Source organism: Oncorhynchus masou, chromosome 9 (genome assembly GCF_036934945.1).
Source record: "Oncorhynchus masou masou isolate Uvic2021 chromosome 9, UVic_Omas_1.1, whole genome shotgun sequence".
Lineage (NCBI taxonomy): Eukaryota > Metazoa > Chordata > Actinopteri > Salmoniformes > Salmonidae > Oncorhynchus > Oncorhynchus masou.
Window position 1 is genome coordinate 22,606,991 of NC_088220.1, and position 27,987 is coordinate 22,634,977.

General features: G+C 40.9%; 2 protein-coding genes, 1 long non-coding RNA gene and 1 other non-coding gene across 6 annotated transcripts in view; all 4 read left to right on the forward strand.

Annotated features, from left to right (window-relative positions):
• The first annotated feature begins 1,425 nt into the window (after nucleotides 1-1,425).
• LOC135545686 (stress-70 protein, mitochondrial-like) lies at nucleotides 1,426-11,362 on the forward strand. Its single transcript, XM_064973479.1, has 17 exons — nucleotides 1,426-1,731; nucleotides 3,239-3,297; nucleotides 3,413-3,500; nucleotides 3,775-3,956; nucleotides 4,073-4,197; nucleotides 4,329-4,402; nucleotides 6,775-6,881; nucleotides 6,999-7,161; nucleotides 7,273-7,365; nucleotides 7,707-7,916; nucleotides 7,997-8,224; nucleotides 8,333-8,437; nucleotides 8,544-8,661; nucleotides 9,042-9,136; nucleotides 9,276-9,368; nucleotides 9,541-9,681; nucleotides 10,055-11,362. The coding sequence occupies exons 1-17, from the start codon at nucleotides 1,651-1,653 to the stop codon at nucleotides 10,142-10,144; spliced, it is 2,052 nt and encodes a 683-aa protein (XP_064829551.1). The 5' UTR covers nucleotides 1,426-1,650; the 3' UTR covers nucleotides 10,145-11,362.
• An 883-nt stretch (nucleotides 11,363-12,245) lies between these two features.
• LOC135545687 (uncharacterized) lies at nucleotides 12,246-17,200 on the forward strand. The gene is made up of 14 exons (XR_010456487.1): nucleotides 12,246-12,342; nucleotides 13,336-13,368; nucleotides 13,538-13,591; nucleotides 13,799-13,838; nucleotides 14,010-14,056; nucleotides 14,301-14,389; nucleotides 14,586-14,623; nucleotides 14,784-14,848; nucleotides 15,070-15,111; nucleotides 15,271-15,337; nucleotides 15,660-15,706; nucleotides 16,044-16,069; nucleotides 16,246-16,329; nucleotides 16,700-17,200. It is a non-coding gene; the product is annotated as an uncharacterized LOC135545687 (long non-coding RNA).
• On the forward strand, nucleotides 13,081-13,266 carry LOC135546755 (small nucleolar RNA SNORA74). Its single transcript, XR_010456617.1, has one exon. It is a non-coding gene; the product is annotated as a small nucleolar RNA SNORA74 (small nucleolar RNA).
• Nucleotides 17,201-20,230: 3,030 nt separating the features above from the next.
• The window catches only part of LOC135545688 (fibroblast growth factor receptor-like 1), a 52,871-nt gene continuing 45,114 nt past the window's right edge, over nucleotides 20,231-27,987 (forward strand). Inside the window, exons 1-3 of one of the 3 annotated variants that reach the window (XM_064973481.1) lie at nucleotides 20,231-20,333; nucleotides 20,438-20,498; nucleotides 20,652-20,748. In XM_064973481.1, coding sequence (XP_064829553.1) covers nucleotides 20,679-20,748 — 70 coding nt within the window. In that variant the 5' untranslated portion in view covers nucleotides 20,231-20,333; nucleotides 20,438-20,498; nucleotides 20,652-20,678. The other 2 variants (XM_064973480.1, XM_064973482.1) reach the window with 2 other exon arrangements.

The window sequence follows — 27,987 nt, forward strand, 5'->3', positions numbered from 1 at the left end:
CTTCAGGAAGCGTGTCCACACAAGACACATTGGTCACTTCCCTAGCTCCCTAGAATAGGGTGGTATGTACCTCTAAACTAAACCACCGATACTGGGCGAGAGATTTTTTTATCCACTTTGGGGCTAAGGTTAAGAATGGGGGTAGGCGATGGGAGTGTGATCCTAGATCTGTGGTTCGGGACAACTTCATTTGGTCTCACAGGTCTCATCGCATGCTATTTGTGATTACAAAGTTTTGTCTGATTTATAGCAGTCAGTGTGCAGGTTCCACCCTTTTCTCTGATGTTCTACAGGGGCAACCAACATGCCTGTGAGACTATGGAACACTTGGATACTGCTGAAAGGTGCAGTGTTTTTTAGGTAAAGGGTTGGTGTGGCAATTTTTTCTTCCATTTTCCCTGTCCTTTTGCCCCTTTTCATATCACAAAGTGCAAGAACTTCAAACTTACATAAATGTTTAAATAATGTTTACATAATGCTTTACTCATTTCATGTGTATATACTGTTTTCTATGCCACTCCGACATTGCTCGACCTAATATTTATATTTTTTAAAATTACATTATTTTACTTTCAGATTAGTGTGTATTGTTGTGAACTATTAGATACTACTTCACTGTTGGAGCAAGGAACACAAGCATTTCGCTACACCCACAATAACGTCTGCTAAATTTGTGAACGTGACCAATAAAATTTGATTTGACCAATGCAGTAGGTGGCGGTGTATGCACCTGTCAAATGGGTGCGATTCGCCAATACAAACAAGAAGAAGAACACCGCATGACGTGTGCATCATCTTGTGGTGTAAAAGTTGAACTACTGAAAAATGTCCAATGACGCTTTCTTGTAAGGGTTTAACATCTCTGGTGTCCGTTGAGTTTTTTGTTGCCAGTTGTGCCCACATCAGAGAGGGTGTAAATAATAGCCAGCTCTTCATTAATGCATGTTGATGATGAGCTGTGTTGTAAAGGGTGACACACATGAGAGTGTAAGGTAAAGTCCAATAGAGTCAAACAGATTAATAATATGCAGAAATACAAAATGTCGGCTGATCCCTTGATATGGTCATGCACTTTCATTAACGTTAAAAATGTAGTTACTTTATCCAAATGTGGTGATGTTTCATCAGACCAGACACCGGTATTACTGATGTAATTCTCGTGAAAAAGTTCACCCCTTTTTCAAAATGACCTTCATAAACCCCATGGTGTGTGATGGCCGCGTCATGATCATGATTATGTTTTAGCAGAATGTATCATATAAAATAATCATACTGCACACTAAACATACATTCCTGGTGTTCTGTGAGTATCTCGTCTGTGATAATTAAATATAATACATGGGGAAAGTATTTTTATTTCAAAATAAATAATTTGACTCAGGCAATCTTTGGGCTACTAAAAAGGGTCAGTTTCACAATGCATAGAGCGACCCATGTGTTGGATAATTCGAGATCGTAGTTTCTGTGTTGCTGAATGAAGAGCAGTCGTGCTACCATACCGGGTCTGACAGGAGAAAGACAGTCCTCGTTTGGGAATTGTATATTTCGTGATAAATAAGATATACAGAGAGCGGGGTTCATTTAAATTCAATATAAAGTCAACAACTTGGGTTTTCATTGGGGCTCCATTTTAAACTCAGAATTGTCAAAATGTTGAGTGTTGCAAGAACAGCTTCAAGGTCTCTCCCCTCTCCAAACTGCTCAAGAAGTGTGTCCTCCTTGATAAAGAAGGTAAATCAGCCACAATTGACAAAATGTTAGTTTAAATGTTTCCAAGAGGTGTAATTGGACATGAAGGATAACTATTCAAGTAGTAATGGCTAGTTCGAGCTAACAACGTTAGCTAACGTTAAATGTCGCAGCTAAAGTAGCTAGTTAACATCGTTTGCTACTAGCTGAGTACCATATGATGGATAAAGCTGCCATCCCGAAAAAATACTAGATAAATTAAACCTCTTAAGGATTAGCCCCTTTTTTTCAATTTTTGCCTAAAATGACATACCCATACCCAAATCTAACTGCCTGTAGCAAGGACATGCATATTCTTGGTACCATTTGAATGGAAACACTGACGCTTGTGGAAATGTGAAAGGAATGTAGGCTAATTTAACACATATCTGGTAAAAGATAATACAAAGAACAAACCAAATGTTTTTCTTGTACCATCATCTTTGAAATGCAAAAGAAAGGCCATAATGTATTATTCCAGCCCAGGTGAAATTTAGAACGTTTAAGACTGATCCAATAAATCATTGCATTTTTTGTTAAAGATGTTGTATCAAGACTGCCCAAATGTGCCTAATTTATTTATCAATAACTTTTCATTTTCAAAACTGTGCACTTTCCTCGAACAATAGCATGGCATTCTTTCACTGTAATTTCTACTGTAAATGGGACAGTGCAGTTAGATTAATCTTTCTGCCAATATCAGATATGTTTAAAGTCCTGGGAAATGTTCTTGTTACTTACAACTACATGCTAATCGCATTAGCCTCCGTTAGCTCAACCGTCCCGCAGGGGACCCACCAATGTTGAAGAAGTTTTAACAATAGTCATGTCGGAAAACTAACTGTTAGCTAACTTATTCTCTGACTATCATAATGGAAGGCTCCCATCAAGAAGAAGAGCTAGCCAGTTAATGTTAGCTTGGCAAGGCGTGACTAACTTACAGTAGCCAGCTTGCTAACTTTTCGCCAAGCCGGGGTTAGCCAGGATGTTTTCTTTAACTATATCATGTGTTGTTCTTCTGAATAGACATACTAAGTAATGTACTTTAGCGACCATAGTGGGAGCTTACTAAGGGACAAGTAATGGCTTGCTAGTTAACGTTACCCGCTTGAAGTGATTGAATTGCAAGTGGTGCAGGTCTTGTTATAAAGGGGGGCGTCATTAATCGTGAAAATAACACCTGTGACCATCACTGTGGTGTCCCAGGGTATGATGTTCAAATGTCATAACCAAACATAATTTTAGACAAGCTGTGTAGCTATTTAATTCTTAACTGCCTTCATGTTGCTGGACCCCAGGAAGACACGGCAGCTGCTAATGGGGTTCCTTAATAAATACAAGTACATTCATAGACAATGTTTTATTCCACATTAGGATTATTGTGCATCCATGCCCTGTGTTAATTTAAAAATATACCAGTTTGTTTTCATTTATTGGTTGAAAAGGGTTAAGGACAGATTTCACTAATAAGTAGTCATGATATGGTAGCTAACCAATATTTTCCCCATAGGCTTGCTGGAATGGATTTCAGCAAGATGCTCTCAGGTCTGTGGCCAGATGTGACTATTCGTGAGTATTCTTTCCTGAAGTTTCCCAAGTAAACTAATGTGTAAACTAATATCAATATAGCATCCAAGAACATCTCTGACCATTTGTGCTTACCTTGATTTACTTTGTTTTCCAGATCAGAGGCAATCAAAGGATCCGTGATTGGGATTGATCTGGGTACAACAAACTCCTGTGTGGCGGTTATGGAGGGCAAACAAGCAAAGGTCAGTTTATGTTTTGAGATGGCAGTGTTGTCACCCTCTGGCATGTTATCACATTTATAAAGCCCTTATACGTGCTAATACAGAAACCCCGTGCTAATACAGAAACCCAACCTAAAACCCTAAAGAGCAAGCAATGCAGATGTAGAAGCACAGGTTATCATTTCATCAGGGATTTAATTACGAATGTTTGACCTGTGTGATGAAGAGAACGTCTTTGAAATCATCTTTTGATAGTTGTTTTTCTAGACTGTTACTGACTAGTTTGTTGTGACAGGTACTAGAGAATGCAGAGGGAGCAAGGACAACACCTTCAGTGGTCGCCTTCACAGCTGATGGCGAGAGACTTGTTGGCATGCCAGCCAAAAGACAGGCAGTCACCAACCCTAACAACACCCTCTATGCCACCAAGCGTCTCATTGGTCGTCGTTACGACGATGCAGAGGTTCAGAAGGACCTGTGAGTGTTTTACTATATATCTCTTATATACCTTACTAGCCATTGTAAGGCATTAGTTGGAAATGATTTTGAGGTGTAGATAAATTCATGACAGGTTTCTCTTTGTGGCTTCACAGGAAGAACGTGCCCTACAAGATTGTCCGTGCTTCCAATGGTGATGCCTGGGTCGAGGCCCATGGAAAGCTCTACTCCCCCAGCCAGGCTGGTGCCTTCGTGCTGATGAAGATGAAGGAGACAGCAGGTAATCTACCTATCAATTAGTGTTCATTGCCCCCGTAGGGGGAACTAGCATGCCAATTCTCTGTTACCAACTACCCCTGTCTGTGTGCTAAAAAAAAGCATGCACTCATTGTAACATTGTCCTGGTTTTAGAGAACTACATGGGTCACAATGTGAAGAATGCAGTGGTCACCGTGCCAGCCTACTTCAATGACTCCCAGAGACAGGTATCAGCCTTACTTTATTTCTTCAACTTTGTCTGCTGAATCATTCATTACTGGCAAACACTGGTGACCGAAAGTCACTTTGTCACTAGCTATGCCTTTGCCATTGACTCACAGAATGGTGCTCTATCAAGCCTCAACATTGATTAGTGTATTTGTGTCTGGCTGCATTTACACAGGCAGCCCAATTCAGATTTTTTCTTTACAAATTGGGCTTCTTTTTTTAAGAGGTCAACCGATTAATTGGAATGGTCGATTTCAAGTTTTCTTAAATAGGTCATCTGCATTTTTGGATGCCGATTATATTGCAATCCACGAGGAGACTGGACCGGATTTGACCATATTAATGACCTACGGCTTGTATTTGTTTGTTTATTATAATTAAGTCTGATTTGATAGAGCAGTCTGACTGAGCGGTTGTAGGCAGCAGCAGGCTCGTAAGCATTCATTCAAACCGCACTTTCCTCCGTTTGCCAGCAGCTTTTCGTAATGCTTCAAGCACAGCGCTGTTTATGACTTCAAGCTCCCGAGATTAGGCTGGCAATACTATAGTGCCTATAAGAACATCCAATAGTCAAAGGTATATGAAATACAAATGGTATAGAGAGAAATAGTCTTAGAATTCCTACAACCTACAACCTAAAACTTCTTAACTGGGAATATTGAAGACTCAAGTTAAAAGGAACCACCAGCTTTCTCATATTCTGAGAAAGGAACTTAAACGTTAGTTTTTTTACATGGCACATATTGCACTTTTACTTTCTTCTCCAACACTGTTTTTGCATTATTTAAACCAAATTGAACATGTTTCATTAATTTTTTGACACTAAATTGATTTTATTGATGTATTATATTAAGTTAAAATAAGTTTTCATTCAGTATTGTTGTAATTGTCATTATTACAAATATATATAAAAATTGGCCGATTAATTGGTATCGGCTTTTTTCTGTCCTCCAATAATCGGTGTCTGTGTTGAAAAATCATAATCAGTCAGCCTCTACTTTTGACCAATCGGATCAACTCTGAAAAAGGATCTTTAACTCCCAGATTAGAAACATTTCTTGTGATACTGTGTAGAAAGACATGACTTTACAATTTCAATTACTAAAATGTCTTAAATTAAAAAATAACCTATTTTGACAGGAAAGACCTATTGAGACCTAGGTCTCTTCCAAATGCGCCATGTATAATACAATATAAAATACATATTAAACACTATATACAGACCCAGTCAAAAGTTGACACACCTACTCATTCAAGGGTTTTACTTTATTTGTACGATTTTCTACATGGTAGAATAATAGTGAAGATGTCAAAACTATGAAATAGCACACATGAAATCGTGTAGTAACCAAAAAGGTGTTAAACAAATCCAAATATATTTGAGATTCTTCAAAGTTGCCACCCTTTGCCTTGACAGCTTTGCTTTGCTTACAATGTCTCAAGCAGCTTCATGACGAATACTTTTCCAACAGTCTTGAATGAGTTCCCACATACGCTGAGCACTTCTTGGCTGCTTTTCCTTCACTCTGCAGTCCAACTCATCCCAAACCATCTCAACTGGGTTGAGGTTGGGTGATTGTGGAGGCCAGGTCAACTGATGCAGCACTCCATCACTCTCCTTGGTCAAATAGCCCTTACCCAGCCTTAAGTGTGTTGGGTCATTGTCCTGTTGAAAAACAAATGATAGTCCCACTAAGCACAAACCAGATGGCATGGCGTATTGCTGCAGAATGCTGTGGTAGCCATGCTGGTTAAGTGTGCCTTGAATTCTAAATAAATCACCAGGAAAGCACCATCACACCACCTCCTCCATGATTCATGCTGGGAGCCACACATGCAGAGATCATCCGTTCACCAACTCTGTGGCGCAGAAAGACACGGTGGTTGGAACCAAAGATCTCACATTTGGACTCATCAGACCAAAGGCCCATCATATTTGGACCTAAATGCAACCACATCTGTATTTAATGACAATATGCTCATGTCTCCGCTGTAACAAGCCGTTGTCCCAAAGGCAGGAAGGTAGGCGACAAGCTTAGGTCCAAAATAAGCCCATAGAAACGCAGTTGGCTTATTTTGGCAAGAGTGAAACTTCTCGCTTCGCCTCTTCCTCTCTGCTGTGTTTCCCTGCCATCGTTCGCTTTGTGACTGACGGGCACCTGCCCTATCAATAGATCGCTAGAAGATGCATATGTTCATTCTAGCGGGAGGGGGCCCGACGGACTAACGAATTGAAACTTTAAATTAAAAGTAGCCTAAATAATATGAAGTGGAAAATGGAGCAGGCTGAAAATGAGTCTAAATGGCTGAATAGCCGACAGCCGGCACTAATGAAAAACGCTGTGTAATGAGTAGGTCATTTTGTTTACAGGCCACAAAGGATGCTGGCCAGATTGCTGGGCTGAATGTGCTGCGAGTCATCAATGAGCCCACTGCTGCTGCTCTGGCCTACGGTCTGGACAAGACTCAGGACAGAATGTAAGTATAACAATCCTACAAACTGCTGGAAAACTTCTACGACACCTAAGCAATGACCGTGACCTTATTTTTATCCATGCTTTTAGCTCATGTTTCACACCTGTCCCTGACTTGCAGCATTGCCGTCTATGACCTGGGAGGTGGCACCTTTGACATCTCTGTCCTTGAGATCCAGAAGGGCGTGTTTGAGGTGAAGTCCACAAACGGAGACACCTTTTTGGGTGGAGAGGACTTTGACCAGCACCTACTGGCCCACATTGTGAAGGAGTTCAAGAGGGAGGTGAGGAGGAAGTATCCTGGATAAGGAACTATGTGATACCTTTATCTGACCAAGTACATCTGCCACATTCAAGCCAGCCATTTTTATCAAACCTTTGGTTTCTCCTTCCAGTCTGGAGTTGACCTGACCAAAGACAGCATGGCTCTGCAGAGAGTAAGGGAGGCAGCCGAGAAAGCCAAATGTGAACTGTCATCATCCCTGCAGGTGAGTTTCATTCCACAGCAGACATGTATTTCATTGCCAAGCTAATGATGAGAATGAACAAGATCTTGGTCAATAGAAATGACTTGCTTGTATTTTATACAGTCCCTTAACCCTCATGGTTTGTGTTGTAAGATCTGTAACCCCTAGCTGTACCCTCACACGGGGGCAGCTCTAGTAGAACAAACATCATATTCCACTGCATCACTCCTCTGAGCTAGGCTGTCCATCATCCCAAATGTAAGATAGTTCAAGTATGGATGATGCCATATGTAAAACCTGTATATGTTACCTCCCTCTCAATCTTGATGTAAAACATTTTACGGAGACTTTTTCTCCCACAGACCGACATCAATCTGCCCTACCTGACCATGGATGCCTCTGGCCCCAAGCACTTGAACATGAAGTTGACCCGCTCCCAGTTTGAGGGCATTGTGTCTGACCTGATCCGCAGGACAGTGGCCCCCTGCCAGAAGGCCATGCAGGACGCTGAGGTCTCCAAGGGGGACATCGGAGAGGTGCTTCTGGTCGGTGGCATGTCCCGTATGCCCAAGGTGAGCAGATCTCCCAGTTTCTATCCCACCTCATCATGCTTTGCCCCTCTCTGACCCTCCATTCTACGGTCTCCTCTCAGGTCCAGCAGACAGTCCAAGACCTGTTTGGCCGTGCTCCCAGCAAGTCAGTCAACCCAGATGAGGCTGTGGCCATAGGAGCTGCCATCCAGGGAGGTGTTCTGGCTGGAGATGTTACTGATGTGCTCCTTCTGGATGTCACACCACTGTCTCTCGGTATCGAGACCCTCGGAGGGGTGTTCACCAAACTCATCAACAGGAACACAACCATTCCCACCAAGAAGGGCCAGGTGCGGGACAAAAATCCAAATTTGTTCTGGCTGGTGAAACCTAAATTAATTGTATATACTTCATTGTCTTACCTCATCAGTGGTACTGATGCATTCCTCCTCGTTCAGGTGTTCTCAACAGCAGCTGATGGTCAGTCCCAGGTGGAGATCAAGGTGTGCCAAGGGGAGAGGGAGATGGCAGCAGACAACAAGATCCTGGGACAGTTCACTCTGGTAAGTGTCCTACCTGATTCATACTAACTCAATTTAAATGGGATAACTTTAAATTTTCTGGTGTATCTGATGTAAACAATGTCTTACTGATGTTTCGTTCATGCAGGTTGGAATCCCCCCTGCCCCACGTGGAGTACCCCAGATCGAGGTCTGCTTCGACATTGACGCCAATGGAATCGTCCACGTCTCTGCCAAAGACAAGGGCACAGGCCGCGAACAGCAGAGTAAGATCATCAAACAACCTGCCCTTGAAATGCATGCTTTCTGTGTAGGGTGCCGTCTTTCGGATGGGACGTTAAACGGGTGTCCTGACTCTCTGAGGTCATTAAAGATGCCATGGCATTTATCGTAAGAGTAGGGGTGTTAACCCCGGTGTCCTGGCTAAACTCCCAATCTGGCCCTCAAACCATCACGGTCACCAAATAATCCCCAGTTTACAATTGGCTTATTCATCCCCTTCCTCTCCCCTGTAACTATTCCCCAGGTCGTTGCTGTAAATGAGAACGTGTTCTCAGTCAACTTACCTGGTAAAATAACTGATAAATAAAAGTAGGATTTCAGTAATGTATTTTTACTTTACACTGCTTCTCCTTCACTTCTCCAGTTGTTATCCAGTCCTCTGGTGGCCTCAGCAAGGACGACATTGAAAACATGGTTAAGAACGCAGAGAAGTACGCAGAGGAGGACCGGAGGCGAAAGGTAGGTTTGACATTCTCTTATCAGCTGTCCGTTTTGAACTTTTATCAGTTACGTCCTCAGCTGGAGTTGGGCTGTGTTTTGAGTAAGGTGTGACTGAATGCTGACACTAATCCTTGGTGTCCTGTTTGTTTTTGCCTAGGACCGTGTTGAGGCTGTTAACCAGGCCGAGGGCATCGTCCATGACACTGAATCCAAGATGGAGGAGTTCAAGGATCAGCTCCCTGCTGATGAGGTATGTGGGACATTTTATTATAATAATACATTGGGTTTTTGTAAAAAGCTTTAAAAATCCTAGGACACTGAACAGCAATGTACATAACTATGCCTCTGAAACATCCCAAACAATCCCAAATATCAGGAAATTCCAGTAGTCCTAGTATTTGAGTTTGTTCCCCATCTTTCAGTGCAACAAACTGAAGGAAGAGATTGCCAAAGTGAGAGACTTGCTGTCACGGAAGGATGAAGAGACTGGCGAAAACATCAAACAGGCTGCCACTACCCTTCAGCAGGCATCACTCAAACTCTTCGAAATGGCTTATAAGAAGGTACTTATTTCAGCACCCCAACATTGTCCAGTAGTTAATATAATAATAATATATCCCATTTAGCAGACGCTTTTGTCCAAAGCGACTTACAAGTCGGCTGGGGCCACTACTTTTACATATGGGTGGCCCCAGCGGGAATCGAACCCACGACGCTTGGCGTTGCAAGCGCCATGCTCTACCGACTGAGCTCTACCGACTGAGCCACAGTTGTTGTTTTTTGTTCACTTGCATTTGTAAAGGATTGTGGCCAGCCTGGAAGAAGCCTGGATTGGTTGCTTAGCTTGTCAATTAAGAGCCCAACATTCTTTCACAATGGGTCAATTGATATATCGCTGTTATATTTATTAACCAGCTGTTCTCCATTTGGTCTCAGATGGCATCAGAGAGGGAAGGTAGCAACGGCGGCTCTGGATCGTCATCGTCAGAAGGTGGAACTGGAGAGAAGAAGGAAGGCCAGCAGTGAAACCTTTGCACTTGTGTTTGTCTGGAGACATGGACTGATGGGCTTGGGATTGTAGACCTGTTGTCCTGAGTGGCAGCTATTGTATTCTAGTCATTCTCACATGCTGTGTTTTTGCAGTAAAAAGTATACTGTATATGTCATTGAGTACATTTACATGCACAGTAATAATTTGATATTAAACAGATTATGGCAGTAGGCAGATTATGCAATAGTCATGTAAACACTTTACTCTGCTTATCATAATCGGCGCACGGTCAAAATCAAAGTAAGCATACGCTGATTAAAACACCAGGACATGTAAACATTTTGTTGTCGGCGAAGTGAGAGTTGGGAAACAACTGAATGTATGCGTCTTCGGAATCATATATGTGGTAGAATATTTTGATTGCCGATTTTCTGCATTTTTCAGAGTGCCATCGGGTAGCCTGATTTCATGTGTCCATGTAAACGTGATTATTAGGGAAATCGTTCTTCTTGCAAAGCTTGTAAATGTTTAAATTGAACTATTATATTAATCTGATTATCCAGAATAATCTCATTAGTGTGTGCATGTAACTATACTCAGTGTATGTTCCTCCACCCCTTTGTAATTTAATTGTGATAGACTATATATCCTGTCCATTTTAAGACAACTTATTTGCATCTGTTGTGAAGTAGTGAACTGTTTATAGCAATTGTGTTAGTCTGACTGTGACGCCATTTTGGGTTTCATTTTTCCATGTAGCTCTGCTGGTCTAGACAACAGTGGAAATGCAATAGAAGAAGCTTGGCTTTTCTCTAGCTCCATCCAGTTTATCTGCTCTATGAAAACAGTTGGCATATGTACAGTGATATGAGTAGTGTGTGTGTGTGTGGTTAAAGATGTATAATACGACATAACAGCTGCAGGGTTTTATTTCTATTCTTTTGAATCTTTATTTGTTATTCCATTCAGTACAGAAGAGCACTCATTTTTCTTGACTTTGTCATGGGTATAAGCTGAGAGAATAATTAGAAGCTACCATGCATACAAATAGATTTTGTTTTGCCATAACTATTGTATGATGTTTGAGCTGCTGCCTATCTGACAGATATAATTGGCAGCAGTAGTCTGTGAAAAGGAGAAAATAACCAGTCTGGTATGAGGTGGATTTATTGTCAAATTGTAGATTGATTTGATATTTGGGTTCTCAATTACTGTTGCTAACTTTCCTAATAAAATTCTACATTTCAACAGTGGTTTTGGATATGAGAAATTGGCAATACATTCATTGTACTTTTGCTGGTACTGAGGCAGATGATGTGGAGTCAAGCCAAATGTATTTGTCACAGCCATTAACCAGGTTTCCATCCACCCTTTTTATGCGAATAAGATGTCGGATAAAAAATGTTTCCACTTTACAAATGTCGACAAAATACACTCGATAATGTGGCATCTTTATGTGGAGGTAAATTTCCTTATGCGAGAATTGTCGGTGGAAACGCTTTAATGCGCAAATATTTATGAATATTGATATAACAATCATATCCAGGCTATATCACAACCGGTCGTGATTATTTGTTAGCCCATAAGGCGGCGTACAATTGGTCCGGGTTTGGCCGGTGTAAATAAGAATTTGCTCTGAACTGACTTGCCTAGTTAAATAAAGGTTACGTTTAAAAAATAAATAATATCGTAGTAAACGGCGTCACGCGATGACGTGTGGTCCTCCCACTCCGACTCGCCGGGAAAGCGGGCAGTTTATTGCCGCGTTCAAGACAACTGGGAACTTGTAAATCTCCGACTTCAGTGTGTTCAAAACATCTGGGAAATCGGAAAAATGTTGAATGGTCATCCAACTCGGGCATTACCGCGTTCAAAACAACTAGGAACTTGGAAAAATAGATGCCAGTGATCTTCAGGTCGGATAGTCGGAGCTCTAGGAGGCCCGAGATCCCGAGTTGGATGACTGTTACAATCGATTTCTCACATTCGGAACCCCCCCTCCCTTCAGTGAATACATTGAAGTCAGATATTCCTAAATTCCCAGTAGTTTTGAACGCGGCATAAGGTCACAGCGCCAACGTGTCTTTCTTGGAGGTATAGACCTATCCCACAATTCACAGCGGAACTGTAGTCTATGGTGCCAACAGGACTATAAATTTGCAAGGGGCTAGAATCTAGTCCTTTTTTTTGTCTGACATGACAATGAAGTAGAGTCGTGTTAATTTGTCGTCTGGTAAGCTTTTCCTGCTTTTAGAACAGTTTGAATGAAAATCCAGTTATTAATGATAACGTTGTAGCTAACGTTAGCTAAATAACACAATTGTGTGTAACTTGCAGGGGCAAGGTAGGAATGTTAATTAAACAAACTGCTGGCGAAACGCTAAATTTGTTAACTAACTTAAATATACGATTAACGTTACCTTATTCAGGTAGTTACTAGTTTCAATGGCTGCCATTTTACTATTGACTGTTTGAGAGGCAAGTTGGTAAGGCTAACGTTACCTAAATAATTGGCAAGTTTCACATGCAAGACCGAGATGACACGTGGTGCCACGCAAAATGTCGGCCAAGTTGGCTAAAAGTCATTCGCTTCCATTTGTTTCATAGTTTATTTTACCTTTATTTAACTAGGCAAGTCAGTTAAGAACAAATTCTTATTTTCTTCAAAAATGAAGAAACAAAGAGAGAGAACCCACTGTTCCTAGGCCTAACTGCCTGTTCAGGGGCAGAACGACAGATGTTTACCTTGTCAGCTCAGGGATTTGAACTTGCAACCTTCCGGTTACTAGTCCAACGCTCTAACCACTAGGCTACCCTGTGGTAGTGCTTTGTCAGAAGTGATGTTTTTTACCTAGACATGTTAGTATATATGGAAGGCCTGCAAGTGGGAATAACTTGATCCCCTTCAAGGGAACTGTTTCCCACATCCTAACATTCTAGACTTATAAAATCACGATTGGCTAGTTCGTGACCCAGTAGTAGTCAGCTGTACAGGCCAGCCCCATGCCTGATTTAGTGTTACACTGCTGGGAGAGAGAGGCTCAGCTAATGTAACTTGCTCCAGCAGACACTGTTTTAGTGGCAGTTGGTGCGGAGCTGTGCCCCTCTGAGTGGGCTGCACCCATACTGGGGCAACCCTAGTAGAAGGGCTAACAAATATTTTTATTTAATACAGCCACATCTGTAGTTACTAGTGAATTTATATTATACTCATTTATTATTTCAGGAAATCCTGCTGAATGAATTCCAACTATTGAAGGTGAGAATAAGAATATTGTAAATGGGTATGTTCTGTGCAGTGATTTAACACATTCTTGTGTATGGTGACGAACCTTTGACACAGCACAATTCTCTATGCTTGTTTACATATTACTTGCTTATATTTATATGGCTTATAGCGCAATGTCTAAACATTCTTTGCATTTCAGGAAAACCTTAATCTCTCAATTGAAGTCTCTTCAACTCTATACAATGTTTTGAAGGTGAGGACGTCTCAGTAGTTGTAGCGGAACACCATGAACAAGTACTTTAATGTGCAGTGATGCGAGCATTATAGCTTTAACCCAGCTTTCTTACTGGCGGTGACGACTTTTCAATTCTGAGCATGTTATTAATGGCTGTTGTGGCCGCTACATTGTGTTTGTGCTGTAAGGACTTTGATCATTCCTAACTAAATTATTTTGTTTCAGGGGAGCCTAACTGAAATATTACTTAACAACTCCATTGAAGGTGAGGATGGATCAGAATTATAGCTGAAAGACATGTACTGTGCAGTGATGATGACAGTTATCACCTACTTATTGTCTAGTGAAGAACCTTCGGAACCCTGAGCACACTTCGTTCCTGAATACCTCATGTCTACATTCTGTGTATATATTAATGTTTTCCTTCATCTTCTAGACAAAGCATTGGATTGCTTTGACGGGATTTGATGGCTTTATTTAAAGGTAATCTACTTATACCATTTGGATTGTCTTTTGGACCCAAGCTGTACTCATAATCATGGCAGAGGCTACTTCCTCGTTGGTGATCTCTTTTCCTTGGGAGAATAACCCAGGACTTTGGCACAGTTTGAAGTAGTCTCCATCTACAACAATCTGACTAGAAGACCTGAGACACTTTTACTTGTAATATGTTGAAACTAAACTAATGTGGTGCTGTGTAATGAGATTGGTTTGTGTACCTCAACAGGATTGTTCCTGTCTGGACTTGAATGGGGGTATATCGACTTACGCATCCTGCAGGTGACTCTCTAAACTCCACGCCAGACCAAGTGCAAGGTAATGACCTTTGAACATGTTGATTTCTGAACCCAAATGGTACTGTCATAACTTAATGTGTGCTGATGAGAGCTTTATAGCTTTAACCCAGCTTTCTTACTGTTGGTGAAGACGAGTTAACTCTGAACACATTTTTGTAATGGCTGTTACTGTGTACAGTATTTATTATAACTAATTCAATATCTTTGCATTTCAGGATTACTTGCCAACTACGGAATCCTTCAACTATTCAAGGTGACGGGCATTATTTTACTAAGACATGTACTGTGCAGTGATGACATGTCTCACCTACTTGATGTCAAGTGAAGAACCTTCGGAACCTTGAGCACAACTTCCTGAATGACTCTTACTGTCTTGTATATGTTGCTCATAGGCTTTCTCCTTTCCTCCTCAGGAATAATGTAGATGAGACTGGAGATGCTTAGGCTGTTTTGGTGGCTTATTTGGAGTCGATGCAAGGTAATGCACTCTAAACACCTGAAGTGATTCTCCAACCCAAACGGTACTTCCATAAACATGCTGTGCATTGATGCAAGCATTATAGCTTTAACCCAGCTTTCTTACTGCTGGTGATGACTTTTCAATTCTAAGCACGTTTGTAATGGCTGTTATGGCCGCTACATTGTGTTTGTGCTGTAAGGACTTTGATCATTCCTAACGCAATTGTTTTGGTGTTTCAGGGAAAACTGACTACGAAATATTACTTTACAACGCCAGTGAAGGTGAGGCTGGATCAATTATACTAAAATACGTGCTGTGATGACATTTATCACCTATCACTTGATGTCTAGTGAAGAACCTTTGGAACCCTGAGCCCAACTCTTCTTGAATGACTGCCTGTTTTATGTATACTTTGCTCATAAGCTTTCTCTTTTCCTCAGGAATAATGGAGATGCTTGGGCTGGATTGATTGAGTTGCTACAAATGGGGGATTTCTGAACCGAAATGGTAGTGCACTGATGGGAGCTTCATAGCTTTAACCCAGCCTTACTGTTGAAGACTTGTCAATGCTGAGCACAGTTTGCAGTGGCTGTTACTGTGTACAGTATTTTATAAGGACTTTATTTTACTTATCAGGCAGACTTACACTTTAGTGGGATGCCACAGCTCCATTCAAGCTATGGATGGGTTAAAATGATTGTAGCTTAACATCACACATGTACTGCATTGATAACTTTACTCACTTGTGAAGAACCCAGAGCACAGTTCTTTCCTGGCTGTCAGTCAACTTTCATCTGTATTGTTCATATCTGTTTCCTTCATCTTCCAGACAAAGCATTGAGTTACTTCGACAGAATTCGATGGCTTGATTTAAAGGTAATGTACCTATAACAAGTGGATTGTCTTTTGGACCCAAGCTGTACTCAAAATCATGGCAGAGGCTACTTCCTCGTTGGTGATCTCTTTTCCTTGGGAGAATAACCCAGGACTTTGGCACAGTTTGAAATAGTCTCAATCTATGACAATCTGACTAGAAGACCTGAGACAATTTTACTTGTAATATGTTGAAACTAATCTGTCGCTGTGAGCTTTATAGCTTTAACCCAGCTTTCTTAGTGTTGGTGAAGACTAGTTAATGCTGAGCACATTTTCTAATGGCTGTTACTATGGGCGTAGTATTTATTATAACTAATTAGATTTCTTTGCATTTCAGGACAACTTGCCAGCTATGATTTCAAGGTGAGGATGGGTCAGGTTCTGTAGCTGAAAGACATGTACTGTGCAGTGATGATGACATTATCACCTACTTATTGTCTCGTGAAGAACCTTCGGAACCCTGAGCACACTACTTTCCTGAATAACTCACGTCTACATTCGGTGTACATATTGTTAATATTTTCCTTCATCTTTGACAGATAAAGGGGTGGCAGGTAGCCTAGTGATTAAAGCGTTGGACTTGTAACCGTAAGGTTGCCAGATTGAATCCCTGAGCTGACAAGGTAAATCTGTCGTTCTGCCCCTGAACAAGGCAGTTAAACCCATGTTCCTAGAACGTCATTCAAAATAAGAATTTGTTTACTGACTTGCCTAGTTAAAGGTAAAATAAAACAGCATTGACTTGCTTGGACAGGATTGACAGCTTGATTAAAGATAATGTACCTAGAATATCTGGAGTGATTTAGTTTTGGACATAAGCTTGTACTCAGCCTGTGTCATGATTATGTCTCCTTTGGTGATCTCTTTTCCTTGTGAGAATAACACTGGACTTTGGCACAGTTTAAAGTTGTTTCCATCTACAATCATCTGACGAAGACCCGAGACATTTGTAATGTGTGTATTCTAATGTGTCTTATTTGTGTACCTCCACAGGTTTTTTCCTGTCTGGATTTGAATGGGGTTCAAGACTGCTGCATCCTGTAGGTCACATATGTCAGAGTCAAGGCCCGCGGGCCACATCCGGCCCGCGAGAAGGTTTTTTACGGCCCCTGGGATGATCTTGATTTATTATTAGAACCGGCCCGCAGACCGCAGCAAGCCGGCAGCCCGCAGATCTTTTACACGCACCAATACTACATTTCCCACAATGCAACGGTGACGCACCGAGCAGTAGGCTGCTTCATTTCAATATTTATTGGCACAGCAGTCGTCAGCATCACAGTAAAATTAACTTTCAGATACCCATCAAAAATGGCAAAACGGAAGGTGGACACTGAGAACCGGGGTTTCAAACAAGGTGGGAGTCGGAGTATATGTTCACGGAGGTAGCTGGAAAACCTGTGTGTCTTCTGTGTGGAGAAAGTGTGGCGGTACTGAAAGAGTATAATCTGAGACGACATTATGAAACGAAACACGCGGACAAAAACAAGAATATGGATGGCCAGTCACAAGGCCAGGCTGCTGTCAAGGCCAGTTTTATTTTGGCAGAAGAGATCGCTAAATCAGCCCGGCCATTTACGGAGGGGATTTCATCAAAAACTGCATGATTAAAGTTTGTGACGAAGTTTGCCCAGAAAAAGGCAACTCTTTTTAAATGTGAGTCTGAGCAGAAACACCATTGCCGAGAGAGTAGACCAGTTGTCCATCAATCTAAAAGAGCAGCTTGTGAAAAAGGGAAAAGATTTCATTGCATATTCCTTGGCTGTGGATGAGAGCACCGACATTTCTGACATTGCCCAGTTGTCAATTTTCATCCGCGGAGTGGACTCCAGCCTAAGCGTGACAGAGGAGTTTTTGGCTTTACGTCTTATGCATGGCACAACTACGGGGCATGATTTGTATGAAGAGGTGTCAAGATGTGTAAATGAGATGGAGCTGCCTTGGGAAAAACTCGTGGGTTTGACAACCGACGGAGCACCTGCGATGTGTGGACACAGGAGCGGACTGGTGGCGAAGATACGGGAAAAGATGCAAGAGGAAAACGCGACAGGTGAGCTGACAGCTTATCATTGTATCATACACCAGGAAGCGTTGTGCGGTAAAGCCTTGAAAATGGAGCATGTAATGAGCATCATCACGCGCACAGTTAACTTTATCAGAGCCAAAGGTTTGAATCACCGCCAGTTCAAGGCATTTCTGACGGAGTTAGAAACGGAGCATGGTGATTTGCCTTATCACACAGAGGTGCGATGGCTAAGCCAGGGAAAGGTGCTTCAAAGATGTTTCGAGCTTCGTGAGGAGATTTGTCTGTTCTTGGACAGCAAAGGGAAAGACACAACACAACTCCGAGACGAAATGTTTCTGTGTGAAATGGCTTTTCTGTGTGACATTACGAGTCATCTGAATGCAATGAACTTGCAGCTGCAGGGTCGGGATCATGTCATCTCTGATATGTACAGTACAGTGAAGGCATTTAAAACCAAACTGACTCTGTGGGAGACGCAGATGCGGAAAGAAAATTTGAGCCACTTTCCCAGCTGCCAGACCATGAAAGAGAAGCTCTCTACCAGTGCGTTCCCGAGCGCACAGTTGGCTGATAAAATAGGTATGCTTGCCGCTGACTTTCGACGCCGATTTGCTGACTTTGAAGCACAAAAAAGCAGGTTGGAACTGCTCGGTAACCCATTTGCTGTTGACGTGGAAAGCTCACCACCAAACCTCCAAATGGAGTTGATTGACCTCCAATGCAATGATGCACTGAGGGCAAAATATGCGGCAGTGGGTGCTGCGGAGTTCGCCCGTTTCCTCCCCGACACAATGCCCCAGCTGCGCATCCAGGCTGCTCAAACGTTGTCTATGTTTGGCAGCACATACCTGTGTGAACAACTTTTTCTTTGATGAACCTGAACAAAACATCACACAGAAGTCGACTTACTGCTGAACACCTCCACTCAATTCTGAGGATTTCCTCAGCTCAGAGCCTTACCCCGAACATTGATGAACTTGTGGAAAAGATGGGACACCACCAAGTATCACCCTCAACCTCAAACAAGTGAACATTACTGTGCAATCACATATTTAGAGTTTTTACTCAGTTCAAGTTTAAAAGTTAAAGTTTAATATTTGTTTTCACTGCATGTTACTTCTCCTTAAACAAAGTGTTGTTTTTGATTAATAGATTTTTGCACTTTATTTTATTGTATTTCAATCCAATTATATTTTAAAAATATTTCAGTTGAGTGGATGATAGAAAATTGCTATTATTGTTTTTTTCTTTGAAGTAAATTTAGCCCACTTTTGCTAAAATAGAAAATATAGGCTACTGATGGTGCCTTGAATACCGGTTTCTTTCATTTAATGTTCATGTTATGGGGATTTTTATATAAAGGAAATTTGTCTTTTGTGTCTGTTGAAAATTAAAGATTACTGACAGAGCCATAAGAAAATATTGCTTTATTTATCTGATCATATTGGAATATATTTGTTAGGTTTTCAGTAGGTTCAATTAGGTTCACTAGACTATATGCGTCATTTAAAAAATTTTCAATGAACATTCGAACAGTCCGGCCCTCGGCTTGTAGCTAAATTTTTTATTTGGCCCTCCGTCCATTTGACTTTGACACCCCTGCTGTAGGTGATTGACAACGCCAGACCACTTGGCTTGACCACCACTGGCAGGGTTCGGTGATGTGGATCAATGGGCAATCCCTGTGGTTATATCTTTGGGGTTGGCATATTTAGGGTGATGAAATATTTTATGCCTGGGTTGAATTATTTATTAAACACAATCATGCCTAATTCTTGAGCAAATCAGACAGGCTGAGATTATTTGGTGTTTTGGTCGGGTGCAGTTGAATATAAATCCCCAGTCAGGGTTTATTAGTAATTGCGGGTGAACAAAAGCTGACCTGCACTAGTTCATATGACCCCTACTGTTCTATCCTGGGGAGTGGAGCATTGCATAATCTGGACATGTCAGTGTTTCTGAACAAATGTACCACAATGAAATGATTGTATGACCTCAATTGTGGGTTAACTGCATGCAATTGATTTTCAAATGGTGTAAAATAAAATTATCCTTAAATGAGTCATGTCATAAATCCATAACTGATTGTTTTAACTTTGTTTATTAAAAATACAATTGCACAACAGACTTGACTCAAATTGTGATTACCCCAAATAAACTCATGTACTATAAATTCGTTGGTGGCTCTGCAGACTAGTAAATGTTTAAAGGTCATATTTTGGGAGAATGTTTGGCAACCCGGGCCTTTTGAGTGCCGATAATACTTTGCTGGCTGTCTTAATTGGATGGTTGATTTGAAAATGGCAGTGAATAATGTTTTACAATCTTTACGGTTTCGAGGGATGATGCCACATTGTGCAAAGTAATTAAATGCACCAACCCGATGGGGGCGCAGGTGAGGAGCAGCGCTCGAGCCGATCCAGGATTGGCCAATGGTATGCCACAGCTGTTCCTGGAAAAACTAGTGTGTTCCTCATGGCGAAAGGGATTCAGAAGGGCACACCAGGAATGAAGAGAGCAGTGCGCCTCAAAACGGAACTTTTGCTTTTTGAGAGGAGTGGCGTTTTTTTAACCCCTTTTTATCAGGTACTACTTGGGCAGGTAGTCATTGATATATATGAATTAAGTAATTTCAAACGTGGAGGATAGTTATACCGATATAACTGATTGTATAATAGATTGGATTATTACTTCTGATTTGACAGTGAACGAATTGTTTACATCAGTTCAGTGGAAAGCATCTGGCTGGCAGAGGAGACCCAACATGTGAGTGTGCCCACTGTGCTCTCTTCACTGAAATTGTCTGTACATTCAATTATGTCAATATAGAGATGTAATTTCAACGTAATTGGGTTAACCCAATCAGGGTTCTTACGTACGTTTGTCATTGAATTCTATATTTTGCCCATTTTCTTTCAGAACCGAATTAAACCGCAGTTGCTGAAAATGTTCTCTAAGGATGGATGTCTGGCTGTGTGTACAGTGATATTTATTCTGTCATCAAGTGAGGCTAGAGGTAAGGGATCAACAACTTAACTTTGAGCAGTGTATTCAATGTCACAGATAACCTAAACGAAATATGGAAAGAATTATCAGCTTTCGTCTGTCCTCATTGATGTACAAATACATATGAAAATATATATCCATTTGAAAAGCTGAATAATATGTGGATGTGATACTGCACATTTTTGACAGATAATATAATCTTTTACACTTTATATACGGCGAACAGAACTGTTTAAGATGACGGGGGATTCTTTTTTCTTAATGAGCATGGCCTAATTTCTATTACAGCATATTGGATGACTGCCATTCATATTCCATTCACCCAGTTCAATGTAACATCGATAGGTTTAGGCTACTACGTGATACTCAAATTTTCCCTATACCCATCACGAGGTTGTTGCAACCTAGCCTATGAATGACATTTTACAATGTAGCTGCACACAGTTTGAGAGAAAATGTTGCGGTGACAGACCACCTTGCACACTCTTACCTGCATCGAGCTGATCTAGGGTGTAGTCATTAGTTCAACAGTTTGCTTCCGTTAAATAAACGTTTTTCAACAGATTCGGCAGTATAGCCGTTACACCGGTGGGCCCCAGTGGAAATAAATTAATAAAACCAAACATTTACCTTGACTTAAAGAGTTCCAGTCTTGTGCTGGATAGTCATAACCATATAGCTAACATAGCATCCCTCTGTTTGAGCCGGTTGTTTCAAGTAGGCTAAACTAGCTAGCTAAATTAAACTGAAAGTTTCAAAAAATAAATCTCTCTCTTGTTTCTTCATTTTTGAAGAAAATATTTGGTAAAAACTGTTCAATTGTTTTTCTCTCTCTTTGAGTCAACCACTCACCACATTTTATGCACGGCAATGCTAGCTTGCTGTAGCTTATGCTTTCAGTACTAGATTCATTCTCAGATCCTTTGATTGGATGGACAACATGTCAGTTCATGCTGCAAGAGCTCTGATAGGTTGGAGCACGTCCTCTGGAAATTGTCTTAATTACTGTGTAAGTATGGAAGGGGGTGAGAACCAAGAGCTTCCTAGTTTTTGTATTGAAGTCAATGTACCAAGCGTGGGATGGAAACAAGCTGTCCTCTAATGCTGTTGAGGCCTCTGTATACATTAATTGCAAAACTGTGTTTTAAGAAATTATTTGGTGATGTGAATATATTTAGTAAAGTTCTTTCTAAAAAGTACAACTTTTTTAATGCTTTACAATTTTTATGAAATTCACTGAGGAGGATGGTCCTCCCCTTCCTCCTCTGAGGAGCCTCCGCAGAATTAGCACCATAGATCATACTGTGTTTCCAAGCAGAGACACTAGTTGATTATTGTTTATATATACAGTACCAGTCAAAAGTTTGGACACACCTACTCATTCAAGGGTTTTTCTTTATTTTTTTGCTCTTTTCTACATTGTAGTGAAGACATCAGAACTATGAAATAACACGTATGGAATCATGTAGTGACCAAAAAAAGTGTTAACCAAATCAAAATATATTTTAGATTCTTCAAAGTAGCCACCCTTTGCCTTGATGACAGCTTTGCACACTCTTGGCATTCTCTCAACCAGCTTCATGAGGAATGATTTTCCAACAGTCTTGAAGGAGGTCCCACATATGCTGAGCACTTGTTGGCTACTTTTCCTTCACTCTGCAGTCCAACTCATCCCAAACCATCTCAACTGGGTTGAAGTTGGGTGAATGTGGAGGCCAGGTCATCTGAGGCAGCACTCCATCGCTCTCCTTGGTCAAATAGCTCTTACACAGCCTGCAGGTGTGTTTTGGGTCATTGTCCTGTTGACAAACAAATGATAGTCCCACTAAGCGCAAACCAGATGGGATGGCGTGTCGATGCAGAATGTTGTGGAAGCCATGCTGGTTAAGTCTGCCTTGAATTCTAAATAAATCACATAAATCACCAAAGGACAGATTTCCATTGGTCTAATGTCTATTGCTATTGTTTCTTGGCCCAAGCAAGTCTGTTCTTCTTATTGGTGTCCTTTAGTAGTGTTTTTTTTTTTTTTGCAGCAGCAGCAATTCGACCATGAAGGCCTGATTCACGCAGTCTCCTCTGAACAGTTGATGTTGAGATGTGTCTGTTACTTGAACTCTGTGAAGCATTTATTTGGGCTGCAATCTGAGGTGCAGTTAACTCTAATCAACTTATCTTCTGCAGAAGATGTACACTACTGTTCAAAAGTCACTTAGAAATGTCCTTGTTATTGAAATAAATTTGTAAAAACATTGTCCATTAAAATAACATCAAGTTGATCAGAAATACAGTGTAGATATTGTTAATGTTGTAAATGACTATTGTAGCTGGAAACGGCAGATTTTTTAAATGTAATATCTGCATAGGCGTACAGAGGCCCATTATCAGCAACCTTCACTTCTGTGTTTCAATGGCACGTTGTTTTAGCTAATCCAAGTTTATAATTATAAAAGGCTATTGATCATTAGAAAACCCTTTTGCAATTATGTTAGCACAGCATATATATATATATATATATATATATATATATATATATATATATATATATATATATATATATACAGTGAATGAAACAACATTTGAGAGAAATAAACATTTTGTGAGTATGGAACATTTCTGGGATATTTTATTTTAGCTCATGAAACATGGGACCAATACTTTATATGTTGCGTTATATATATGTTTCATGAGCTAAAATAAAATATCCCAGAAATGTTCCATACTCACAAAATGTTTATTTCTCTCAAATGTTGTTTCATTCACTGTTAGTGAGCATTTCTCCTTTGCCAAGATAATCTAGCCACCTTACAGGTGTGGCATATCAAGAAGCTGATGAAACAACATGATCATTGCACCTTGTGCTGGGGACAATAAAAGGCCACACTAAAATGTGCAGTTATGTCACACAACACAATGCCACAGATGTTTCAGTTTTGAGGGAGCGTGCAATTGGCATGCTGTCCACAGGAATGTCCACCAGATCTGTTGCCAGATAATTGAATGTTCATTCCTCCAATGTCTTTTTAGAGAATTTGTCAGTACGTACAACCGGCCTCACAACCACAGACCAAGTGTATGGCTTTGTGTGGGTGAGTGGTTTGCTGATGTCGACATTGTATGCCCCATGGTGGAGGTGGGATTATGGTATGGGCAGGCATACTACGGACAGCAAACACAATTGCATTTTATCGATGGCCATTTAAATGCACAGAAATAGTGACGAGATCCTGAGGCCCATTGTTAGGCCCATTTTCTGTAAGCTATCTTTGACCAACTGATGCATATCTGTATTCCCAGTCAACTGAAATCCATAGATTAGGGCCTAATGAATTTATTTCAATTGACTGATTTCCTCATATGAATTGTAACTCAGTAAAGTCTTTGAAATTGTTGCATGTTGCATTTATATTGTTGTTCAGTATATAAATTTTTTTATTTTATTTTATTATTATTCATTTGTTTAACCTACAGTTGAAGTCGGAAGTGAACATACACTTTGGTTGGAGTCATTAAAACTCGTTTAATGCACACATTTCTTGTTAACAAAATATAGTTTTGGCAAGTCAGTTAGGACATCTACTTTGTGCATGGCACAAGTCATTTTTCCAACAATTGTTTACAGACAGATTATTGCACTTATATATAATTCACTGTATCACAATTCCAGTGGGTCAGAAGTTTACATACACTAAGTTGACTGTGCCTTTTAAACAGCTTGGAAAATTCCAGAAAATTATGTCATGGCTTTAGAAGCTTCTGATAGGCTAATTGACATCATTTGAGTCAATTGGAGGTGTACCTGAGGCCTTGAAATACATCCAATCTCCAAACTCTGTGCCTCTTTGCTTGACATCATGGAAAAAACCAAAAGAAATCAGCCAAGACCTCAGAATAAAATTGTAGACCTCCACAAGTCTGGTTCATCCTTGGGGAGCAATTTCCATACACCTGAAGGTACCATGTTCATCTGTACAAACAATAGTACGCAAGAATAAACACAATAGGACCATGCAGCCGTCATTCTGCTCAGGAAGGAGGCGTGTTCCGTCTCTTAGAGATGACCATACTTTGGTGTGAAAAGTGTGTCACGTTCTAACCTTAGTTCCTTTATTATGTCTTTGTGTTAGTTTGGTCAGGGAGTGAGTTGGGGTGGGTAGTCTATGTTCTTTTTTCTATGTTGTATTTCTGTGTTTGGCCTGGTATGGTTCTCAATCAGAGGCAGCTGTCGATCGTTGTCTCTGATTGAGAATCATACTTAGGTAGTCTGTTTTCCCCATGTTGGTTGTGGGTGATTATTTTTACCTGTCAGTGATTGCTCCATACCGGACTGTGTCGGTTTCCATTTATTCTCTTATTCTTTTGTTTTCTGTGTTCAGTTATATTTCATTAAAATTATATTATGGACACTTACCACGCTGCGTATTGGTCCAATCCTTCCTACTCCTCCTCAGAAGAGGAGGACGAAAACTGTTACAAAGTGCAAATCAATCCCAGAACAACAGCAAAGGACCTTGTGAAGATGCTGAAAGAAACAGGTACAAAAGTATCTATATCCACAGTAAAACGAGTCCTATATTGACATAACCTGAAAGGCTGCTCAGCAAGGAAGAAGCCACTGCTCCAAAACCGCCATAAAAAAGCCAAACTACGGTTTGCAACTGCACATGGGGACAAAAATTGTACTTTTTGGAGAAATGTCCTCTGGTATGATGGAACAAAAATAGAACTGTTTGGCCATGATGGCCATCGTTATGTTTGGAGGAAAAAGGGGGAGGCTTGCAAGCTGAAGAACACCATCCCAACCGTGAAGCACGGGGGTGGCAGCATCATGTTGTGGTGGTGCTTTGCTGCAGGAGGGACTGGTGCACTTCAGAAAATAGATAGAATCATGAGGCAGGAACATTATGTGGATATGTTGAAGCAACCTCTCAAGACATTGGTCAGGAAGGTAAAGCTTGGTCGCAAATGGGTCTTCCAAATGGACAATGACCCCAAGCATACTTCCAAAGTTGTGGCAAAATGGCTTAAGGACAACAAAGTCAAGGTATTGGAATGGCCATCACAAAGCCCTGACCTCAATCCTATAGAAAATTTGTGGGTATGACTGAAAAAGCGTGTGCGAGCAAGGAGACCTACAAACTTGACTCGGTTACACCAGCTCTGTCAGGAGGAATGGGCCAAAATTCGTCCAACTTATTGTGGGAAGCTTGTGGAAGGCTTCCCAAAACATTTGACCCAAGTTAAACAATTTAAAGGCAATGCTACCAAATACTAATTGAGTGTATGCAAACTTCTGACCCACTGGGAATGTGATGAAATAAATAAAAGCTGAAATCATTCTCTCTACTATTATTCTGACATTTCACATTCCTTAAATAAAGTGGTGATCCTAACTGACCTAAGACCAGGAATGTTTACTAGGATTAAATGTTGGGAATTGTGAAAAACTGAGTTTAAATATATTTGGCTAAAGTGTATGTAAACTTCTGACTTCAACTGTAATTATTCTCAGCAAATAGTTTTTTTTATTAACAATTATGTTTACTCTACTTCCAATCGCACATTGAAATTTACTGTAAGGTCCAGAAAAAATCCTCTCAGTGGTAAATCTGTTTAATGAATAACTGCTCACCCAAAGAGAGTGGCCTGCGCTGTGTTTACAGACCACGGGGCTGCACATAAATGTGGCTTTTGAAGCAACCCAGTTTTCATCAGTGGAGGAAGGAGGCTGTCAGAGAGCAAGCATGCCTTTTCTTGGAGTTGCTGTGGAAATATAGAGGTACCTAAGTTTGTATCTCCTGCCAAGTTGAAAGCCGTTAACGTATATCAAAGCAGGGCTGATGACATCTGCTGGGCTGTGTGGGTAAACCAGGGGAACAAGTGTTGCTTTATACGGAGCAGAGAGGAGCTGATGGTCTGGCCTCTGTGATCCTGGCCTCTGTAGTCTACCCTGCTGACTCTAGTAGACTCAAGGCCACTGGCACTGACATTTCAAATCTAATTTTATTTGTCACATGCACCGAATACTGTGAAATGCTTACTTACAATCCCTAAACTAACAATGTAATTTTAAAAATAATAAGAGTGAAGAAAAAATATTTACTAAGTAAACTAAAGTATAAAATAAAAGATCAACAATTAACGAGGCTATATACAGGGGGTACCGGTACTGAGTCAATGTGCCGGGGTACAGGTTAGTCAAGGTAATTAAGGTAATATGTACATGTAGATAGGGGTAAAGTGACTATGCATAGATAATATATAATAAATAGCGAGTAGCAGAGGCTTAAAAAAAAGGGGGGGGGGGTCAATGCAAATATTCCGGGTAGCCATTTGATTGGAGGCTAGAAGCTGTTTAGAAGCTTTTTGGTGCTCTGGTACTGCTTCCCATGCGGTAGCTGAGAGAACAGTCTATGACTTGGGTGGCTGGAGTCTTTGGCCATTTTTAGGGCTATAGAGGTCCTGGATGGCAGGAAGCTTGGCCCCAGTGATGTACTGGGCCATACACACTACCCTCTGTAGCTCATTGTGGTTGGGGCCGAGCATTTGCCATACCAAACAGTGATGCAACCAGTCAGGATGCTCTTGATGTTGCAGCTATATAAATCCTTTTGAGGATCTGATGACCCATGCCAAATCTTTTCAGTCTCCTGAAGGAGAATAGGTGTTTTCGTGCCCTCTTCACGGCATGTATGGACCATGATAGTTTGTTGGTGATGGGGACACCAAGGAACTTGAAACTTTCAACCTGCTCCACTACAGCTCCCTCGATGAGAATGGGGGCGGGCTCGGCCCTCCTTTTCCTGTCGTCCACGATATCCCCAGAATTGCGCTGTTGGTCTGGCCTCTGTGATCCTCTAGTCTACCCTGCTGACGCAGGGTCACTGGCCCTGACATGTTACCAGAATGTCAGGAAATAAAAACTCAATTCAGGAAACAAGCACAGTCCAAAGTGAATGATTATTGTTTGTTTAATTTGAAGCAACATTTCATTTTGTATTTCATTATATCTCATTGGATGGGTATGGCCTATTTGAATTCCCTTTGGATATTAATGTTGAAATTAATTGACTAAATGTTGATTTGAGTGTCAATATTAGGTATAAGGATTTGACTGTTTTTAAACCTTTTTATTCAGTTCAGTATGACACCTGTGATATGTTTCTGAAGTTGACATACCTTCCTTACTGTAGAATTCTCACTATTGTGTCTCAGGGTTTCAGTGTGATATCATCATCCAAGTGGGCTCTGA

Bases quoted from the DNA above. Each gene is read 5' to 3' on its own strand.
- LOC135545686 (XM_064973479.1), top strand. From the start codon at position 1,651: ATGTTGAGTGTTGCAAGAACAGCTTCAAGGTCTCTCCCCTCTCCAAAC. The intron at 6,882-6,998 runs GTAAGTATAACA...CCTGACTTGCAG, and splicing joins GACAAGACTCAGGACAGAAT to CATTGCCGTCTATGACCTGG. The intron at 7,366-7,706 runs GTGAGTTTCATT...TTTCTCCCACAG, and splicing joins AACTGTCATCATCCCTGCAG to ACCGACATCAATCTGCCCTA.